Here is a 20400-nt window from a genome sequence, read left to right on the forward strand (position 1 = left end):
GCCCAGCATTCGGCGCCACTCGATGACGTAGTATACTTGAAATAGTGGTTCGTCAGTTTACTCGACATTGAGAAACGGCCTATGTCTCTGTTTCTGTCGTCGTTAAGGCTCAACATGGAGCAAATAGGAAGGGGAAAAACGCTTCACTCTCTAGAAGCATCTCTTTTTTTAGATCAGTGGTTCGCAACTGGTCAGGCCTCGGGACACACTTTTATCCTTTCTCAATAAATCGCGACCCGAAATGTTGAAACACTCAAATCTATTCAACAAAAGATTGTGCTGTAATATATACGCTTTTCAGCATACAATATTAATTAGAGTGAAGTACAGTGCATATCCCTTATATCCCTTCACAGAACTAAAGAACGCTTTTAAATAAGGTTTAATGAGATGATGGAATCAAAGCTGAACTGTATAACATAAAAAGGCACACATGCTGAAAACCCAACCCGAGAAGGGGATCTGAGGGGGATTCTCCCCCAGGAGATTTTTTGAAATACTAACATAAACTACGCATTCTGGTATACTCTGAGAAGAAAATTAATAAATGTATTACAACCCGACATAATAATAATATTTTATGCCATTGTTTGTGTTTCACTTTGTTCTGACAGCTTGCTGCTCCTCACAGAGAGAAGAGCAAAGAGAGAGTCTGTGTGACTTACTTTAAATTGTGGATAAGGGCAGATAGCTCCCATTGTTCTGTGACCTGTCAATCATCAAACCGGGGGTCATATTTCATTATGTGTTCATTTCTATCTGAAGTTGTACCCATTGATGTATAAAGAATAGTTCTGGGGACTTCCTGCAACAATCTTGATTCTGATTGGCCAGAAGACTCGAAAAAACATCAGCAAAGATGTTGTATTGAGAAGATGATCACTACGTGACAGAAGTTTTCAAAACCGTTTATGGGCTCCGGTACTTCCAGTCCAACGCCTACTGCATGCACAGCGTTAGAAAATCGGGCCTTCAAAATAAAAGTTTGACTCTTTTCCACCAAAAAAAAAAGAGGAATATTTGATTTTCTTCACTCACATCTGCGACCCACTCGAAACGGGTCCGCGACCCACTTTTGGGTCGTGACCCAGCAGTTGAGAACCACTGATAGATGATGTGTTGGCCCTTCACTCTTCTTCAAAACATCATCTAAATAAATAAATGCTTATAGAGTGTGAAGCACTTTTCCCCCTTCCTGTTTACTCCATGTTGAGCCTTTACGACCTCTTGCACTCAAGCTCTTACCACCTGATAAATCCCAGAGGGTTTTTCAAGCTTTAGCGTTCAGAGAGGACTTTGGGATTTGGCAACTGTTTCACTGCAGCTTCTTTTTGTACTTTTTAAAACATTACATCACACCCTCTTTGCGTCCTGTAAGTAACAATGTGAAAGGTAGATGGTATGAACCATGTGACTACCATTGTTTTTATTTCCCGGTATCCTCACCTTCTGCCTCCCACCAAGCAAGGATGGATTGGGGAATGATCAGGAGGGAGGTATGGCTGTGTTTAGTTTATTGTTTGTCTGCACGGCAGCCTGGTTTCTCTCAGAGGGGACTCCTCATCCTCATGACCCAAAACAGACATTATTGTGCACACATGGTCAAATACATATGTGATATTTTGGTAGTGTTACCTAAAAAAACGTCCAAGATACAAAAGCTCCTGCTCCCACCTGGATAAGTGGTGGCTGACCTCTTCCTTTACATTCACATTACAAACGTACACATAAGTGAGGGAAAATCATCATAAACTGTGTTAGAAAAGCTTATCTAAGCATCCTGGATAGTCGTAATTGATGATTATAATTTAAAATAAACACGTATATGAGTTCCTTTATTTGGTTCTTTGATGATTTTGGATGAAAATGCTGTAACACATTGCTTTAAAATCTCTAATTTAATCAGTTTGATTGAAATGTGGAAACTGTGGAGACTATGGCATGAATAGCTAATGATAAACCAGCTAAATCAATGTATTTTATCTTATTGCTAATTGGTAAAATAATTGAACATGGTCAAAATCAAAATGCATTTGAAAAACCAAAGCCGTGTGTAGGCCTACCTTATACCCTGCATTTAAAATATTTTTCAATAAGTCATTCAAGGTCTATTTTGTAAAGATTTGCTTTCTTTTTCCTTTAATTTCAAGCGTATAGGTGTTGCTCTTAAGTGTACACGTAATACAAACCGTTTGTTTACAACCTGTAGGAGAGGCAGATGTCCTCCATTTTACTCCACTTCCTGTCCTGCCCTCCCTCCTCCTCCTCCAACGTACCGACAACCATGAGACCAACCTGCCATAATGCTACAGACACTGCCAGCCATGTCCTGCCTATAAAACCAAAAAACAAATACAGTTTTTAGCATATTAACGCAAGAGCAGAATTCCTGCTGTGTTTTTTAACGTATACATATTTTTCCACTGATAAAGGCTCGGTTTTTTTCCCGGAAGATGTGTTCACCGGTACCGGAGAGGTCTGCCGCTCAGCTGCTGAGCGCGGCGCTGCTGTTGCTCTGGCTCTCCGGTAAGAAACAAATGGATCTCTGATCAGCTGTGCTTGTCCACTGATGGCTTTATGTTGACCCCCTCCCCCTTTATGTCTCTATTCACCCTCTGTAAACATTATGTATGCCCCCGGTGCATCCACCCTTCAATAAGATGCTGCCTTTACAAAATAAATATGAGCTCATTGTGTACATCATTGTGTACAGTGTGTGACTCAGTGTGGGGACAGAAATAGGCCTCTCATAAGGTGACACCAATGTGCTGTTTATTGTATTCAGCAGCACACACTATGGAGGGTCCTTATTAATATCTAGGTGGCTTTAAATGGAGCAGATTTCAGCATGATATCAAATAGATCAGGATAATTTGCAGATCAAAAGCTATCAGATCAAAATGGGCTTCTACGTTTGATCACACACAGCATCGTTACTCTGAGTGGGGATGCTCAGATTAAATGTAAAACCGGAGCAGATTAACAAACAGATCCATCCACCATTGTAAAGCCATGTTGTGGTGAGTATATATCAGCATTGAGCTTAACACTCTCCCCTCCTGCTGTTTACTGTGGTTGCAATGGTTGCCTGGGTGAAATGCTTTCCAGTGGTGAATGTAAAACTCACCAAACCCAGCAGGGAGGTGAGGTTAATGATACAGAGCACGATGATCTCTACAGAACAGATTATTCTGTTGTATTAGGAAGAGGGTTTGGAGAAATATCCGCATGATTAGCCACTGGTTGCATGTTTATTGACACAATAACACAGTCACTGATGATAAGGTTACCACAAAGATCTGGGGGGGGTTGTATTCAAAATCATATTTTCATCCGATTTCATATTGTCGCTTTAAAGAGGCCCTCTCATGCTTTCGTGGTTTTCCCTTTCCTGTAGTGTGTTTTTTTGTGCATGTAAATGATCTGTAGAGGCTAAAATCCCTGTTTTCCCTCCAGAGGGAGTTTCTCTCCACACACACCCCCCCCTGCCTGAAACGTCTCCATTGTACTCCTTTGTTTACGTCTGTAACATAGTGTCATCCCTATGTAACAATGGGTGCGACAACCTAAAGAGTTTGACCAATCAAAACAGAGCCGGCCAGCTAACCAATCAGAGCAGACTGGGCTCTGGTTTCAGACGGAGGGTGAAAAGAGGTGCTGCAGACAAATAAAGAGCTTTTTGAGCATTAAAGCATGGAGACATGTCACAGTAGAGACACTAAATGAACCTGAATAAGAAAATAAACTGAACATTTCTGACTGTAATACTAGAAATGACGAAGACATAAATATGAACTTTTAATTATTTTTTTTCTCATAGATTCATCAATTCAGTGGTTTGTCTATTAAAAAGGAAAACACCCACCAGTGTATTTTTAGATGTTCTTACTGTAGCTTTTGCTTTTTCACTATGCCAACTGAAAATAGATACTCAAAGGTTGACTGTTGCATGGAGAGGCTGCTCCTGAACAGGATGTGGGCTCTGCTGAAGGCAACATGAAAGGTTACGACTTTAATTATTAATTACTCAGCTGGTTTATTGTCCAAATAAACATACATTGCAATACATCATATACAGATCTATCGCTTTGTTGAACTCTAAAAAACGAAATATCGTAGTCTTTGCAAAACTTGCTGCCATTTCCAGAAAACATTCTTTCTGTCTAGTGTCAAATGCTGTCTAGAATACACTGTTTATAGTCCGCATATATCACTTCAAATCCAGTCCTCAATGATATATATTATTAAAGAGTATTTACTGTATTTTAATGATAGATCCTGCCTTATCTTATTCTATTTTAAAAGAACATATTTGGCTTATATCGAACATTTATTTATTGGGATAAACCCCATTGAGATGCAGCATCTCGTTTTCAAGGGGGTCCCGACAATAGCATCAACTTACAGACATACATAAACAAAATGCAAAACATGACACACGAGACAAACCACATACAGTCTGTTAAGTGAAATTCAAGCAATGCACACAATCATTACAATTTGAGACATTATTCCTGCAACAAAGTCAAACGATTTTGTCTGTTGCACTTTTTTGTTTATGTTTGTGTTATATATTTATTTGAAAAAATGCGTTTGAATATTTTGAAACTGCACTCACAGTTCCTGAGGAGAGGCAGTAGAGGGCAGCAGCACCCTGAACATTACAATACATAAAAAAAAAAACATCCACTGTTACTGCACTTGCATCAAGTGCCTGCGTCATGATGTGTAGAAGCATCAAATGACCACAAATCAGTTAATTAAACCAAATCCAAATCCATAATAAATCATAGATGATTACTGCTGCAGTGGCTTATTGATTGTGGCCGGAACACATTTCTGTAAATGGACAGAGGAAACACTCGCACTGAGGCTAGTTAAGTGCCTGTCTATTAAACAGGAAATCTATTCCAGCAGAGCCTACACACAAATGAATAAAGGAAACAATAAGACTTTCTGATTAAGTGATGGAAATCACTCATTTTTGACATTTGTGATCGATTCAATGCTACTCTATACTTCCACTTTACACTCATACTTGTAATAGAGTGTTTTAAGGCCATTGTATTTTTACTTTTACTTAAGTAAACGATCTGATTCTTTCTTCCAACACTGCTTTTTTAACGTTTTTCGGAAGTGTTAGGAAATGTTCCCTATTCTACCTTTTTTTTATTTATTTTTTTTAGGAAAATTGTCTTTGGCTGTTTTTGAATTGCCTAGTTACGCCCTTTTAGTTACAATTCAGGTTTTTGTTTTAGTGTTTTGCTTAATTTTTTACCCGTTTATTTTTATTTTATTTTATTTTTATTGTTTATTCCCTTATCTAGAACAATCTAGAACCTAAAGTATTGGGGCAGATAACAAATGACACCTTTGTAAATATTCATTCTGTTTCTGAACAATATATTTTTTCAGTAAACATTGCAGCATATACAACAATAGTTTTATGAGACAGGGATGATGCAGTTATTATGACAGCATAGATTTGGATAGTGTAATTTTATCCTTAAAACATTGTGCATTATATAAACACATATTAAGTAAAAATATGTTTCTGAAGATACTCAAATAGAATCGCAAAACATTTACAAACAGACATGTTGTTATTTAGCATCACCACAATGCCTTTAATATATATTTAATTTCCATAACTCAACAGTAAGCCTTTAAATGTACCTTATGTTCTTTTACTTTTACTGTATTCAACTCTCGTGCTGCTTTGTAAAACCTAGATTGCAACACAGAATTATTAGATTGGTAAATGTTTCCTTCACAGTTTAAACATCAAATATCAAAACAAACTTCCGAGATAACATTTGAAAGGGTAGGAAAGCTGCCGATGTTTATTTTCAAAACGTCGAGATGCATCTTCAGATTCCTGTCTAGAAGCTGCACATTTGGTCAAAAGTCCACTGAGATATAACACATTTAAAACATGTTACACTCCCCAGTAACTGTGTGTATATTTATCTGTGTAGTTGCTTGTTTCTGCGATTCTATCTGGATGTTGTTTGAGTTCTTCTTAACGGCTTCAGCATACTGTGTATTAAAGCAGCCACAGGACGGTCAATAATGCATAACAGTGAAAGGGTGCAGGGGAGAGGAAGACAAGAAATGGAAAGTACCTACCACAAGAGTGTGGGCTTGTGCAATCACTCTGCCTGCAGCACTGCAGAGAGATAAGGTCAATACACTGGATAATGCGTCCCTGTCAGTGCCGATAATACAGTAAGACACAAAGATGCTGCAGGCTATTTTGTCGTATTACTTTAAAGGGTTCTGAGACTGATTGCTTTTATCTAATCAGAGAAACACTTCTGCATCCTTTCCTTCAACTCCTTCAGGAGGAACTGACAGATGGGACTGACTGCTCCCTTTTGGCCCCTGGGTGCTGCAGTGTGACCTTCTACACAGCAGGGGGCGCTAAGGACAAGCCCTGGAGTAAAGAACACAAACAAATAAAAACTGAAAGGACACCTATTATGCAATACCCACATTTTCATGGATTTTATACATAACAATTTTCCCCCTCAAAGCTGTCTGAAAATGAGCGGATCAGATTGTGGCTACTTTGTGATGTCACAATGTTTGTTGGGTTGTTCAACCATTATCCAATAACCAACTAAGGTAACACACGCCCACCTTATCACCTGAATCTCCTCCTAGAGCACCATTCTGGGTTGTTTTCATCATCCAGACATGAGTTAGTACCAAACAAACCTCATGGTTCACTTTTACACCAATGTCCCTCTGTTGTTGGGATATGAAAATAATCAGAACACTTTATAAGAAACGTTTGCTCCATTATAGGATCAAATAAAATAAAATACAATTTTATAATATGCTCCAACGAAAAATACATGTAAAATGTGTATATTGCAATTTACTGCTGGGTTATCTGGAACATTAAAGCCTTTTGTTCCTCTATTATAAGGAGGTGCATGTGAGGCCCTGCCCCTATAAAAAGCCCTCGGATAAGACAAAGACACCCAACCTGTTCAACAATATGAAGGACGCCATATTGAAGCCCTCTATAGAGAGTTAACTGAGTGGCCAGTTGATAACTCTAAAGTGTCAACACACACAGGACCTCCTCTCATACAGTACATCCAACCATCGTCAACACTAAAACAACTGAGTGGTGATTCTGTTATGGACAGCTCCGTCTTAGTGGTGGTGGAGGAAGTATTCAGATCCATTACCGAAGTAGAAGTACTAAAACCTAACTGTCAAATATTCAATTTCAAGTAAAAGTATAGCTTCAGGTATCTTTTTCTCAATACAAATGGAAAAATTGTGTGGTCTTTAGGATGTGCTTGTTTAAAGACATTTCTATTCCAAAAACAACATATAGTCAATTGCAGTTCCTGATCATTTCCCTTAAAACTGTTATTTCCTTACCTCTGCTTTCAATTGTATTATGTGCATACGGTCACACGTATAACAAGGTGTTCACATAGAGTTGGATGAGAGGAATTGGGGGAACACGGGACAGGTGATGTAACAGACACACCACCTTCTATTCTGCATTGACCTTGTGAGAGCAGTGGATGAAAATAGAAGGGGAGTGGGAGAGAGAATGCATTTGGAGAGTGAAAATAGGGAGTCCTTTTGGAGTGTAGCTGTGGGGTAAGACAGGAGAGGTATAGGAGAGAGGCATGAGTGGACATGGATGGGAGAGGAAGGAAGGAAGGAAGGAAGGAAGGAGGTAGAGAAGGAGGGAGGGAGGGAGGGAGGCAGGGAGGGAGGCTGCTCCACTGCAGCATTTCATCTGTTAGCAAGTCTCTGCATCTGCCTCCTTCTCACTATCGACGGGACTGCTGAGTCAGCATCAGCCTGCATCTAACTCACTGTGAATGGGATGTAGTAACAACGCCACAAATACAGAGCTCGAGTGTGTGTGTGTGTGTGTGTGTGTGTGTGTGTGTGTGTGTGTGTGTGTGTGTGTGTGTGTGTGTGTGTGTGTGTGTGTGTGTGTGTGTGTGTGTGTGTGTGTGTGTGTGTGTGTGTGTGTGTGTGTGTGTGTGTGTGTGTGTGTGTGTGTGTGACAGTGATAGGTGTGTGTCCTTGAAAGTATTAGCTTTATGTGTACAGATAGGTCAGAATGCTGTTTGACATTGACAGCACAGCTAGCATGCTAAGCTCACTGCTGACAAAGCACGAGTTGGAAGCAGTGCGTATGCAATTGTGTGTGTGTGTGTGTGTGTGTGTGTGTGTGTGTGTGTGTGTGTGTGTGTGTGTGTGTGTGTGTGTGTGTGTGTGTGTGTGTGTGTGTGTGTGTGTGTGTGTGTGTGTGTGTGTTTGTGTTTGTGTAAGAGCAAGAAGCATTAGGGAGCAGGTGCTGCGCTGCATTACAAGACACCTCACTGTGCACATGGAAAATGGTGCGTGTGTAAATTATACATACAGACGCTGGGTGGAAATGTAGAGAGTGTATGCGTGCGTGTGTGTGTGAGTGTGTGTGAGTGTGGTGCAGAGAGGCAAGCCTGTGGAGTGGTGCAGCAGCAGTGGGAAGAGAGCCAGAAACACCCGACTGCGGAGGAAATAATGGTGCAGAGTCCCATCACACACGCACACACATTCAGATACACACACACACACACACACTGAGAGAGAGGCACGGATTCTGTCTGGGGAGTGTAAATCCATGCTGAGACGTGATGTTAGAAGGGAGGAACTTGAGGAAATCAAACTGCTTTTGTGGGTATTTAAACTGACTTAGCGGAGCAGTCTAAGCTCGGTCTAAAATACACAAGTAGCATTATCATGAGATCTTTCAGCTTTCCTAGAATATGCCCTATTCTTCTTTTTGAAGTTAATAATCAGTATACTTAATTTACGCTAAACTAATTAACTTTGTGGCAATCAGATGCAAGAACCCCTTATTCCACCATTAAACAGCAGATCGACGTTGACAGGAAGGTCAATAAAAGGAAGGTCAAAAAAATATCTTTGTATACCATATTGTTTAGAACAGGAGTGTCAAACTCAAGAGCTTGCAGAAAATATAATAGATACGATTGGTGTAATTGTTGAATATTTTCTTTCCATTATTTGCCCTAGAAATTTGCTTATTACCATAAATTATTACCAGAACTGATAATAATCCAACGCAGAGCCAATAATGTAAAATAAAACATTATCTTATATATTTATATATGTATATTTATATAGTCTTAAAGTTACAACCGGCCCTTTGAGTGCAACCATAATGTGGCCCGCCATGACATTTAGCTTGACACCCCTGGTTTAGAATAAGTTATCCAAATCTCAGATGTATTATCGTTGTTGCATCATTAACTGATGTTGTTGCTTCCCTTCACAGGTTGTTCAAGCATGGACGTCCTCATGCCCCAAAACATTAACGCACTGAATGGAACGACAGTGAAAATCCCCTGCACGTTCACCTCCTGCTATAAGATGGATGTTAGCAAGTTTCTCATGAACTGGACCTACCAAGAAACATTAAATGATACCGAGGACATGGTAGGTACATTAGGATGAGTACTTCTTAATAGTCTCGATCAGGGCCCACACTTTTTCAGCTCGGGAGCTACTTTTAAAATGACCAAGTCAAACTGATCACCTACATTAAAAATGCTAAACATATATTTATTTATTGATATACTGAGTATACCTTATGTTGGTGTACCTTGCCTAACTGCATGAACCCGTATGGCACAATACAACTCAGTACATTTCTGGTCATTACGTCAATTTGAAACCCTTTCTTTAGTAGAGTTGTATACATTGGAAGGTGATTTGCAGCTGGCGCGGTTGACGGCGCATGCGTGTTGAACCGTGTGTTAGAAAGTATGATATCTCAGACTGGCTTACCTGTACATCAATCAAGTGGCAAATGCCATAGTAAGGATGGATGATGCAATCTACCCACATTACCTTTGTGATCGACGTATTGGGCACTCCTGGTCTAGATAGATAGACAGACAGCCAGACAGATGGATAGACAGACAGACAGACAGACAGACAGACAGACAGACGGACAGACGGACAGACGGACAGACGGACACACAGACACACAGACACACAGACAGACAGACAGACAGACGGACAGACGGACAGACGGACAGACGGACACACAGACACACAGACAGACAGACAGACAGACAGACAGACAGACAGACAGACAGACAGACAGACAGACAGACAGACAGACAGACAGACAGACGGATAGAGAGACAGACAGACAGACGGATAGAGAGACAGACAGACAGACGGATAGAGAGACAGACAGACGGATAGAGAGACAGACAGATACTGTAGATAGATATATAGATAGACAGGTAGAGAGATAGATAGATAGATAGATAGAGAGATAGATACTGTAGATAGATAGATAGATAGATAGATAGAGAGATAGACAGATAGATAGATAGATAGATAGATAGATAGATAGATAGATAGATAGATAGATAGATAGACAGACAGACAGATAGATAGATAGATAGATAGATAGATAGATAGACAAATAGATAGATAGATAGATACTGTAGATAGATGGATAGATAGATAGATAGATAGATAGACAGGTAGATAGATAGACAGGTAGATAGATAGATAGACAGACAGACAGACAGACAGACAGACAGACAGACAGACAGACAGACAGACAGACAGACAGACAGACAGACAGACAGATAGATAGATAGATAGATAGATAGATAGATAGATAGATAGATAGATAGATACTTTATTCATCCCAAATTGGGAAATGAATGTGTGAGCTGTTGTGCAAATTGTTCTGGGTTATGGAAGATGAGACACTGACCCTAACCCTAAGCGCATTCAATAAAAAAATACTTGATAAGAAATGATTCCTTCTCATCAATGAAATATCCTTCTGTACTGCTCTAACCCGTGGCTATCTTCTTGCTTTATAATATGTCTGTTTGGTTTTACAGATGAAAACAAGTGTATTGCCTAAATCTGGCTATTGTTCACTGTCCCTGTTAAACATATGGTGGCTGAGAGGTGCAAACGGCCAAAAACACTGCCATTCAAATAATTACCTTTCAAATAAAGTAATAAATAACTTTCTCCCTCTCTCTGTTTACAGTTCATGACATTCATCAAGAAGAAAGGAATGGTGCCTCTGCGATCGGACCAGTTTGGAGACAGGGTCATGTTTGTGGGGAACCTGGATAAGAACGACCTGTCAATCACCCTGTCAGAAGTGCAAATCGAGGATGAGGGGCTTTACAACTGCTACGTGAGAAACCCCCCCGACCGCATCCAGGGACATGGCACCATACATCTCCATGTTGTTAGCGAACGTAAGACGATAACCCTCATGAAGATACTACTGTCTGTAAATCTTAAAGAAACAGTGCCTGATTGTGTTCTTCATTAATGACGCTGTACGTTATCCCGCTTGTTGACCAATCAGCATTGAGTATTCAACTAAGCCGTGTAATAAGTGGAAGCTAGATATTGCTGTTAGAGATATTTCTTATGTAATTAAGTCTGTATCAAACACCATTACATACAAATGAATTCATCTAAACCAGCGGTTTTCAAAGTGTGAGGCGCGCCTCCCCTGGGGGGCGCCAGAGAGCTTCAGGGGAGGCGCAGCGTGAGACACAAAAGAACGAGAAAAAGACTAGTAAAGTGACACTTGCCCACTTGTGGCTGTCTGTGGAGACCGAGTTCCCCCACCTCGCCAAAAAGGCTGTAAAAGTGCTCATTCCCTTCCCCTCCACCTACCTGTGTGAGGGCAGGTTTTCCGCATTGACTTTGATCAAAAGCAAGTACCGGTAGAGGCTGCAGCCAGAGGATGATCTGCGTTTATTCCTCTGTGTATCAAAGACGCAGACTCATTGTTCCCACTAAAGTAGGGGTGAGTGTAATAAGGAGGCAAAGTTGACATTCAGTGTGTTGCCGGGAGCATATAAGGATTTATCCACCATGTTGAAAATGTTAAAAAAAATATGTCTTGAGAACACGGCGTGCGGAAATATACGGGTCGTGCTGCAGCTAGATGTGCCTGTCCTCTGTAAGAAGGTGTCGGCGACTGACATGCAAGGAAGAACGGCTGTCCACAAACTGTTCCAACTTTAACAACTGTATTAACTTCCAGGGTAGTGAATTGAACATGCAATTGTAATTGGGTGTGTGGTATATTTTCATGCACGGACACGCATGTTCCACAACACACAAACTGAACAACACTCAATTTTCCGATCAGCGTCCTTGCGATCTTGATATAATAACAAGTGCACGTTACTGATGCAATATGGTTGAGACCATTCGGGCTTATTCTAGAGGGGTGCAAGGAATAGTCCAAGTAGTGGGGGAGTTTTATACAATATGTTTAAAACATAAAAATAAAAAGGTTTAAAAAAGTTATTGTTTAATGTTTTAAGGAGGTGACGCTACTCAGCCAATCAAATCGGTGCAGTCAGCACGATAGATTCAAACACACACAGAGACACGACAAGAGTAATTTCAAATGGCGGAAGGTAGACAGCGAAAACAGAGCATTTAATTACATTTTCTCTTACTGGACCTCTTTGAAATGCAATTGAATACCCTTGCATTATAGCAACAACAACAATAATAATAATAATAACAGCAATAATAATTGGGAGGGGGGGGCGCGGCTGTTCTTATGTTCTCTGAGGGGAGGCTCACTTACCCACACTTTGAAAACCCCTGATCTAAACCATATAGGAGATGGCTCATGCCAGATGTAGCTATTAGTTCATTTCCTCTGCAGTCCGTGTGCAGTCACACACATAATCAATCGTAACTTCAGAGCTGCAAGAGCCGGAAATAGCATCATTCAATATTTCACAAATTGTTTCTATAAAAAAGCAAACTTTGAATCCACAATTTCAGGTAACAAACACTGACAATTAGTATCATTATCCGGCATGTTTGGCCCTTACCTCATTTCAAGCTGCAGCTGTTTGTTTTTCTGTCAACAGAGCGGCACTACCAGCTTCCTTATGAGCTAATAGCAGAAGCGGCGTATGAATAATTTTGATGGTTGCGCAAAAATCAGGCTAAACAAAATCCATATGTAGGTTTGTGTTTGTTTACGCTCTTGCAAGCTATAAACGGACTAAATAAATTGCAATAATATGACAAGAAATGCAAAAACGTTAAGAATACTGTTAAAAATCTAACCCAGGATCTGGACTTGTTTATGACTGATTGGTGCACTGAGCTTTCTTTGGCATTGTTTTTTCAAACACGAATCTTATACAGTATAACACATTGTGTGTGAGTGTGTTTGTTTGTGAGAAAGTGTGTGCTTCCTGGAGCACGAGGACCAACTGGTGATGAGTCAGCTTTTTACTTATTTAAGACAAACAAGAGGTTTAACTTAGCCCCTCAGCATTTCTTGCACACGTGCACACACACACACACACACACACACACACACACACACACACACACACACACACACACACACACACACACACACACACACACACACACACACACACACACACACACACACACACACACACACACACACACACACACACACACACACACACACACACACACACACACACACACACACACACACACACACACACACACACACACACACACACACACACACACACACACACACACACACACACACACACACTGCTCACTCAGCAGCACTTACTTTCCACTCTGTTTAATCAGAGCTTTTAGCCAGCATTGCACTTGTCTCAGTTCGATGTCTATACACTATTTAACCCTCTCCTCTCCACAGTTCCTCCTCCCAGAGATTCCACCATCGCAGTGGCGATCGGGGCGTCAGTGGGCGGAGCTTTAGCGCTACTGATCCTCTCCATGGTGGTAGTGAAATGCCTCCGTCGACACCGGAAACAGGAACTGATTTCAGAGGAGAAGATGGAGGAGGAGGGAAAGCTGGATCCTGAAGGTGTTGCGGAGGAGGGAACTAAGTAAGAAATATCATTCTCTTGTCCTCAAGCAGAAACTTCCAAGAGCACAAAGATTAAGAAGGACCTGGTATAGCAGTACATGTTCTGTTTTCTGAAGCTGCTCTAGCACATATCTCTCCTCTCCAGCTGTATTTCCAATTTTAATTAGCGAACAAATTCCCTAGGATATGCCATTGCCATAATATTATTCCATAGATACTAGTTCAAGCTACTTTACATTGTCACAAAAAAAACACCCCCTTGCGTTTAACAATAAAAAGAGAAAGGAAATTATGCTTGGTATAATTTCAAACATATGAATTGCCGGTAGCATTTTGCACATTTGACAGTAGTAATTTGCTGACCATCACATTTGTTATACAAGTATAACAGCTCCGACGTAAAGTTAGCCACACATAAAGTACTTTTCCTTAAATTTAACTCCTTGGCTTCTCTAACTGAATCACACATCTTCTCAAAGCTGACCTGTTGTCGGGCATCTCTTCACTTTTATCTTTGGACAACCATAGCGGGTCCTCTGATTGGATCCCCCACCCCAACACCCCTCAGGTAAACACCTGCTTATCAACCAATCTGGATTCCTGTTGTTTATCATCAGCACCATGTGTGCTATAGAAGATGCCTAGGTCAGTATGGGGAGAAATAGGAAATACAGCAAAGTTCAAAATCAAAGTAACCGCCAAACTAAACAGACAGGACACTGCCATGTAAGCGTGTTAATTACAATAGGAATTACAGCCACAGTGATGCTGTAGTGGAAACATTAATATAACCTGGGTTTTATTAAACAATGTATTGGAATATATTGGAAGCAGTCGTTAAAAGTACTTTTACTCAGGGACTTTACTTAAGCACATTGTGGAGATACTTGTACTTGAGTATTTCCATTGTATGCTACTTCATACTTCTTTTTGATTCATAATATGAATCAAAATTGGGACGGACTTGAAATATGACTTAATATTATATAGCAGGAAAGTTAGCTCCACATTTACTGGCTGCAAAATAAAAAAAGTGTGCAGACATTAATGGATCACTTATTATAATGTAGTGATGAAATATATGATTCCGAAAATGTTATAAGGAGTACTTTAGGTTTTGGTACGTTAAGTATATTTGGATGCTATTGTACTTTATCTTTGAGTGCCAGACATGCACTTCTAACAGAGTATTTCTACACTGTGGTATTTCTACTTTTACTTAAGTAAAAGATCTGATTCCCCCTTCCTGCTGTGATTCCTCTCAGAAGACCACTGTGGATGTGCAGTGTCCCTAAAGGTGGTACAAACAAGTGTGTATAATATATATTTGAGCAAGCGCATGTGTTTCTTTGTGTGTTTTGCCCTAGATCTCACTACCGGCTGGCATTATCTCTAGAGAATCTGAGATATTTGCACATCTTCCAAGAATATTGCTAGCTTAGATCAAAAAAACGTTAATATTCCCTTCCTCTCTTTTCTTTCAGACATCTCCCTGAAGATCTATAGTTACCACAGCTCAAATCATCTTCCAACGACACTTCCATCCCTTCTGTGTGTGTGTGTGTGTGTGTGTGTGTGTGTGTGTGTGTGTGTGTGTGTGTGTGTGTGTGTGTGTGTGTGTGTGTGTGTGTGTGTGTGTGTGTGTGTGTGTGTGTGTGTGTGTGTGTGTGTGTGTGTGTGTGTGTGTGTGTGTGTGTGTGTGTGTGTGTGTGTGTGTGTGTGTGTGTGTTTACTGAATGTGTCTTTGTGTGCGTGCATATCTGTATATGTCTGTGTGAGATGTTTTTCGTTTTTTTGTGGAAATTAAAACAGGGAACACTTATTACAACCTAAACACTTAAAACTTTATCCATGGCCACGAGTCAATATCAGTAGCATTGGAAGTGTATTTGATTCCCTATTTCATAGGGAATGGCCTTTTTATCGTACACTAGTCCAGGGCTGGGCAGTATGACCTGAAAATAAATAGATTAAACGTCCCATGTCATGCTTCTCCGGTTATTACCCGTCCCCTTGTGTGTTATGAAGCTTTTTCTGCTTGTAAACGGTCTGCAGAGTCACAAACCCTCAAAGTACACCCTGTAGCGAGTAAAACTCTAACACAGAGAAGACCTGTCTATGCTGCCCCAGAACGCCTCGTTGGAGATTTCTCTTTTTCCATTGTTTACTTCTTGGGTATGGTGACGTATTTCGGGTATAGTGACGTAACGTTACGTTCGTGGAGCTGTTAGGTTTGGACCAATCCGCAGACTTCCTCACACACACACACACTCGGCGGGACGTTGTGAATACACATACTATACAGAGATGCTGTTTGAGAAACCAATGTGAGTTTAGAAAATTGCACAATAGAAATATATTCTAGTAGACCTCAACAACGGAATTATGATCAGTAAAAATGGCCATGACATGGGACCTTTAATATTGACAATATCAAATTTAAATCTAGCTGTAGAAGAAAAAAATGTGTGTTTGGGATCAATGAAAGTGAATGATCGTTGACTACATGACAACATTTTTGAAGATCCAAGACATATCAAAGAGAATTTAAAGAGAAAAACTCACATCGCACCCACAGTCACAAAATCTATGTTGGTTACAGTTAACAAGTAACCAAAACCACCCATAGCACACACAGAAGAGTTTACTGCCATTTACAGAAAGCACTACAGGAAATACTACCAAATGATCCAAGTTTAAATATAAAATGTTTACGTTCACGACTAACTGAGAGCTTACAGTGTGCTGTACTGCCATGCATGTCAAACAGTGCATATCTATAAGAAGAAAGTAAGTAGTTAAGTTTCCCAGAAAAGCACAGCAATGCCAGTTAAACCATAAATAAGCTCTATATAACCGTAAGGTGGCGCCTTGTATCAAATATGATATGATTTTATTCACATTTTTGATATACAGTAAATATTGTACTTGCATATTTGACTTTTTAGCTCCTGGAAAGATATGAAAAAACATCAACTTCCAGTGATTTTTATTATTAAAAAATAAATAATTTATATGTATTTTTATTCTAACTGCAACTTGAATCCAACTGGAGCCCTGTTTTATAGAGATAAAAAAAACTGAGCAATTGCACCTCAATACAAACAAGTTTTAGAGAGTATTTTAAAGCAGATTAATATATTACATTCCATTACATACAAACTTGAAGAAAACAGAATCATATAAGTACATCAGGTTTCTTGGGCCAATATATAACAAAATCATTTAAACACCTACACCTAGCTCTGTCTCCAAAGTACTCCCTTCGCCTCAAAGGTGAGGGGGTGAAACTGTATATATTGTTTTGCACAGTTAACACATTTTTACTAATTCTAATCATAATGGAGAACATAAACCTTTAAGGAAAACACATAGCTCACTCTGTGAAGACGGTGATGTATCTGAAAGTGGGCTGTTGTAGTAAAAACATGGCATGGTGATTGTATGGTTAAATTGGGAAATGTATTGTATTTATTTGATCATTTATTTGGTTGGAGCACCCTACAATAAATGTTAAAAAATAATGATGAGATCACTATTTGATGTCCACTTTTACATGTTGCAGTATGTGATCTTTTCTGAATATCTGAGTGTCTATGATGTTTTTGTCAAATCTGGTGGCCTGGCCAGTCCTTCTTTATTACAACGTTTAAAAAACAACAGGTCTGTGTTTAGGCCTTTCACTTCATGATGGTATTTTTTTACGTTTTGTTATTTATTTTCTAAATTGTAGGTGATGTACACTTGATCAATATGGTCATTTTACGGTGGCCGACAGGGGCAAATGCGATACAACGGCCCAAACGGTTCCATTAGGAGAAATGGAAGAAGGTTGATTTACATGTGTTTTGGCACATTTGTGTTTTTATATTTGCATAATTGTTTAACCCGTAGTTGCACGAGTAGCTGGACCCTATACTCTTCCATAAGTGGGTCACAAAGGACCCGTATTAGAATAATGTGTTTTTTATGCCATTTTTGTCATTTTGGTTAAGAAAAATCACTTCTATAATATTTAGTATTATATTTTGGTTCACACTAGAAATATTTTATATACAATTTTTCACTATTTATAATTTTAGACATTTTTTTTTACATTTTGAAAAAAAAACGAAATCCCATAGAAAATGCATGTGAACTACAATTTCTTAAAATGTATACAATTTAAATTAAAAATTTGAATGGCATGATATCCAAAACATGTTTTTTGAGGAATAGCTGGAATATGAAATGATAAAAACAATGTAATTACAAAGATACTCTAAGACACCTCACCGGGTCAAAAAAGACACTTACAGTACAGTATGCATCTAAGGGTTAAAGTGACACGCATTTCTCCTAATGGGAGTGTTATGGGCCGTTGTAGCACGTTTGCACCTGTCGGCCACCGTATAATTTAGCACTATCATGCTGTGAGGAACAATGAATTACCGTAAATGGTGATTTATTGATGACAATAGTTGGCAAAATGCACAAAACTGCAGAGTTATGAGGTTGGAGATCCCTATATGTCAACACCACTGCCTGTGTGTGATCATGCATGTTCAAGTTGCATGGTTTGAGCCATTAGGGTATGACAGGTTAACATTTCGGCGAACTTTAGTGCAGCTGTAAAACCAGTCAGGGGTTGTTGGCAATATGAAGTGGTCTCCATTACTGTGTACACTGTATTTCTCATGCAGATACAATCAACGGACAAAAACGATATCATGTGCTAGACAGATTTATCATTGTGCATCACTGTTTACCACCTTGAGTTTGCCCTGGATAGTTGCTGTCATATATCCCTTTACATGTTAGTGAACACCAAACTAATGCTTGCTGCCTACGAGCAGCTGTCATCACATTATGTATTTTAAATAAAGAGGATTTAGGAAAATTACAGTTCTTTGTACTTTCTTTGTGTCCATCCATCCATTATCTATACCTGCTTATTCTGTCCAAGCTAGTTGAAGAAGCATTATATTAGCAATTTCACGGTTTAAAAAATCCGGAAATGCAATTGACCAAATTGAACATTTCCAATCGCCTTGAAGTCAGCAGTTTTTTTTTATGTGTTTAGAAACCTTAAATATGGTCTGTGGTTAACGCAAGCTGAAGAGATTTTAATGTTTCATTCTACAACCTAAAATACATCAATAAATAACCCACTGGTGATTTTCCGAAGCCTCTATTCGTGTCATTAAACCGCGATTGCTAAAATGTGTCTAAATGGAATACTAAACGTCATCACGCGGAACATTAGCCACCTTTAGCTTAGCGGTGGTGATTTGAAGTCATGTGACCGTTGGCTTCTACTTCTGCATTTATACTTCAAAAATCACAAAATGTTGTTAATATGTGGAGATTATCCTGCTGAAGTATGATAAGTGGTGATTGCCCCATAACTTATTGTTCTTTGTGATGCTAACTTTCTCGTTGACCAAAAAAAATACTTAATCACTGCACCACTTTAATAAACTAGCATGTCTTTACACTTTGGGATAAAATCAAAAGCCAAGGATAAGCGACAAAGACGTGGGGATACATGTAAATCCATACAGAAAGGCCCCAGCAAGTCTAAAGCAAGGAGCCAGATTCAAACCTTAACAGAGTATCAGAGTTTAGACGTCTCGTTATCTTTGACACTACGACAGCTCAGGTGTTTTATCTGTTAGCGCAGTCTGAAAGGAAGCAGAGTCTGGAGCTGCTCCACTGAGAATCAGCCCGAGGTGACTTTGTGAGGGCGGACTATCTATTTTCCAGATTTTGCTGACTTAACGGGATTCATTTTGCCTCTGCAATATAGCCCAGGGTAACAGAAAGTCCTGTGTGTGCACGAGTAATTCATTCATGAGTTTGAAGGCTGAAACCAAAACAGCATTTGCACAGTTTATAATACCAAGAAACAGGAATCTTCAAATTGGAAGGATCACATTTATTTCCCCAATTCCCTTGCATCAATTCCTTTGCATTGAGGTTACAAAGCAATCGACCAGCTGTTCCTTTGCACGCATCTGATTGGCTTTTGCAGCACCGTTCCGATAATGCATTGCGGTAGCGGTTGTGCCAAGTTCAACGTTTTTCCCGATGACCGTGCATTTAGTTTTTGCCAGATCTCCTTATACTGTACACTGCGTCAAAAGAGTCGTCTCTTTCAAATGAACGAAGGGGACTGCGTTTGTTCACAAAATGCTGTTGGGCAAACATGGCGTAAGAAATGTTTCGCTTACGGACAATGTGTGTCGCTTAAAACTAAACACTTTACGTGGTAAATAGGTCACTTTTCAGATGTGGGAACAAATTAAGAAAATATATATAATCTGTCTAAGTGAAAAAAACACGAAGAGTGTGTTGTTTTAATCATTTTAAAATAATATTCACAAAACAACCTTAGAAGTAATTATTTAAGAAATATTGCAAAGTGTGTTTTCAAAAGGTGCTGCACTACGACATATTTCATACACTTAAATACAGAATATTTGATAAGATTAGAAGTTTATATAAGAAGT

At 39.4% G+C, this 20400-nt stretch overlaps 1 protein-coding gene across 2 annotated transcripts; it reads left to right on the forward strand.

Annotated features, from left to right (window-relative positions):
- The first annotated feature begins 2276 nt into the window (after positions 1 to 2276).
- Positions 2277 to 18822, forward strand: scn2b (sodium channel, voltage-gated, type II, beta). Of its 2 annotated transcripts, XM_079677887.1 has the most exons (5): positions 2277 to 2526; positions 9326 to 9486; positions 11078 to 11294; positions 13736 to 13928; positions 15394 to 18822. In XM_079677887.1, the coding sequence occupies exons 1-5, from the start codon at positions 2454 to 2456 to the stop codon at positions 15413 to 15415; spliced, it is 666 nt and encodes a 221-aa protein (XP_079534013.1). In that variant the 5' UTR covers positions 2277 to 2453; the 3' UTR covers positions 15416 to 18822. The 2 variants fall into 2 exon arrangements, with proteins under 2 accessions (XP_079534013.1, XP_079534014.1); XM_079677888.1 differs by lacking the exon at positions 15394 to 18822 and having other exon boundaries at positions 13736 to 15378.
- The last annotated feature ends 1578 nt before the right edge of the window (positions 18823 to 20400 follow it).

Source organism: Notothenia rossii, assembly GCF_949606895.1.
Source record: "Notothenia rossii genome assembly, chromosome: 4".
In the NCBI taxonomy this organism is placed as follows: domain Eukaryota; kingdom Metazoa; phylum Chordata; class Actinopteri; order Perciformes; family Nototheniidae; genus Notothenia; species Notothenia rossii.

Coding starts and splice junctions, on each gene's coding strand:
- scn2b (XM_079677887.1), top strand. CDS start 2,454: ATGTGTTCACCGGTACCGGAGAGGTCTGCCGCTCAGCTGCTGAGCGCG. Junction 9,487..11,077: donor TAAATGATACCGAGGACATG/GTAGGTACATTA, acceptor CTCTGTTTACAG/TTCATGACATTCATCAAGAA. Junction 11,295..13,735: donor TCTCCATGTTGTTAGCGAAC/GTAAGACGATAA, acceptor TCCTCTCCACAG/TTCCTCCTCCCAGAGATTCC.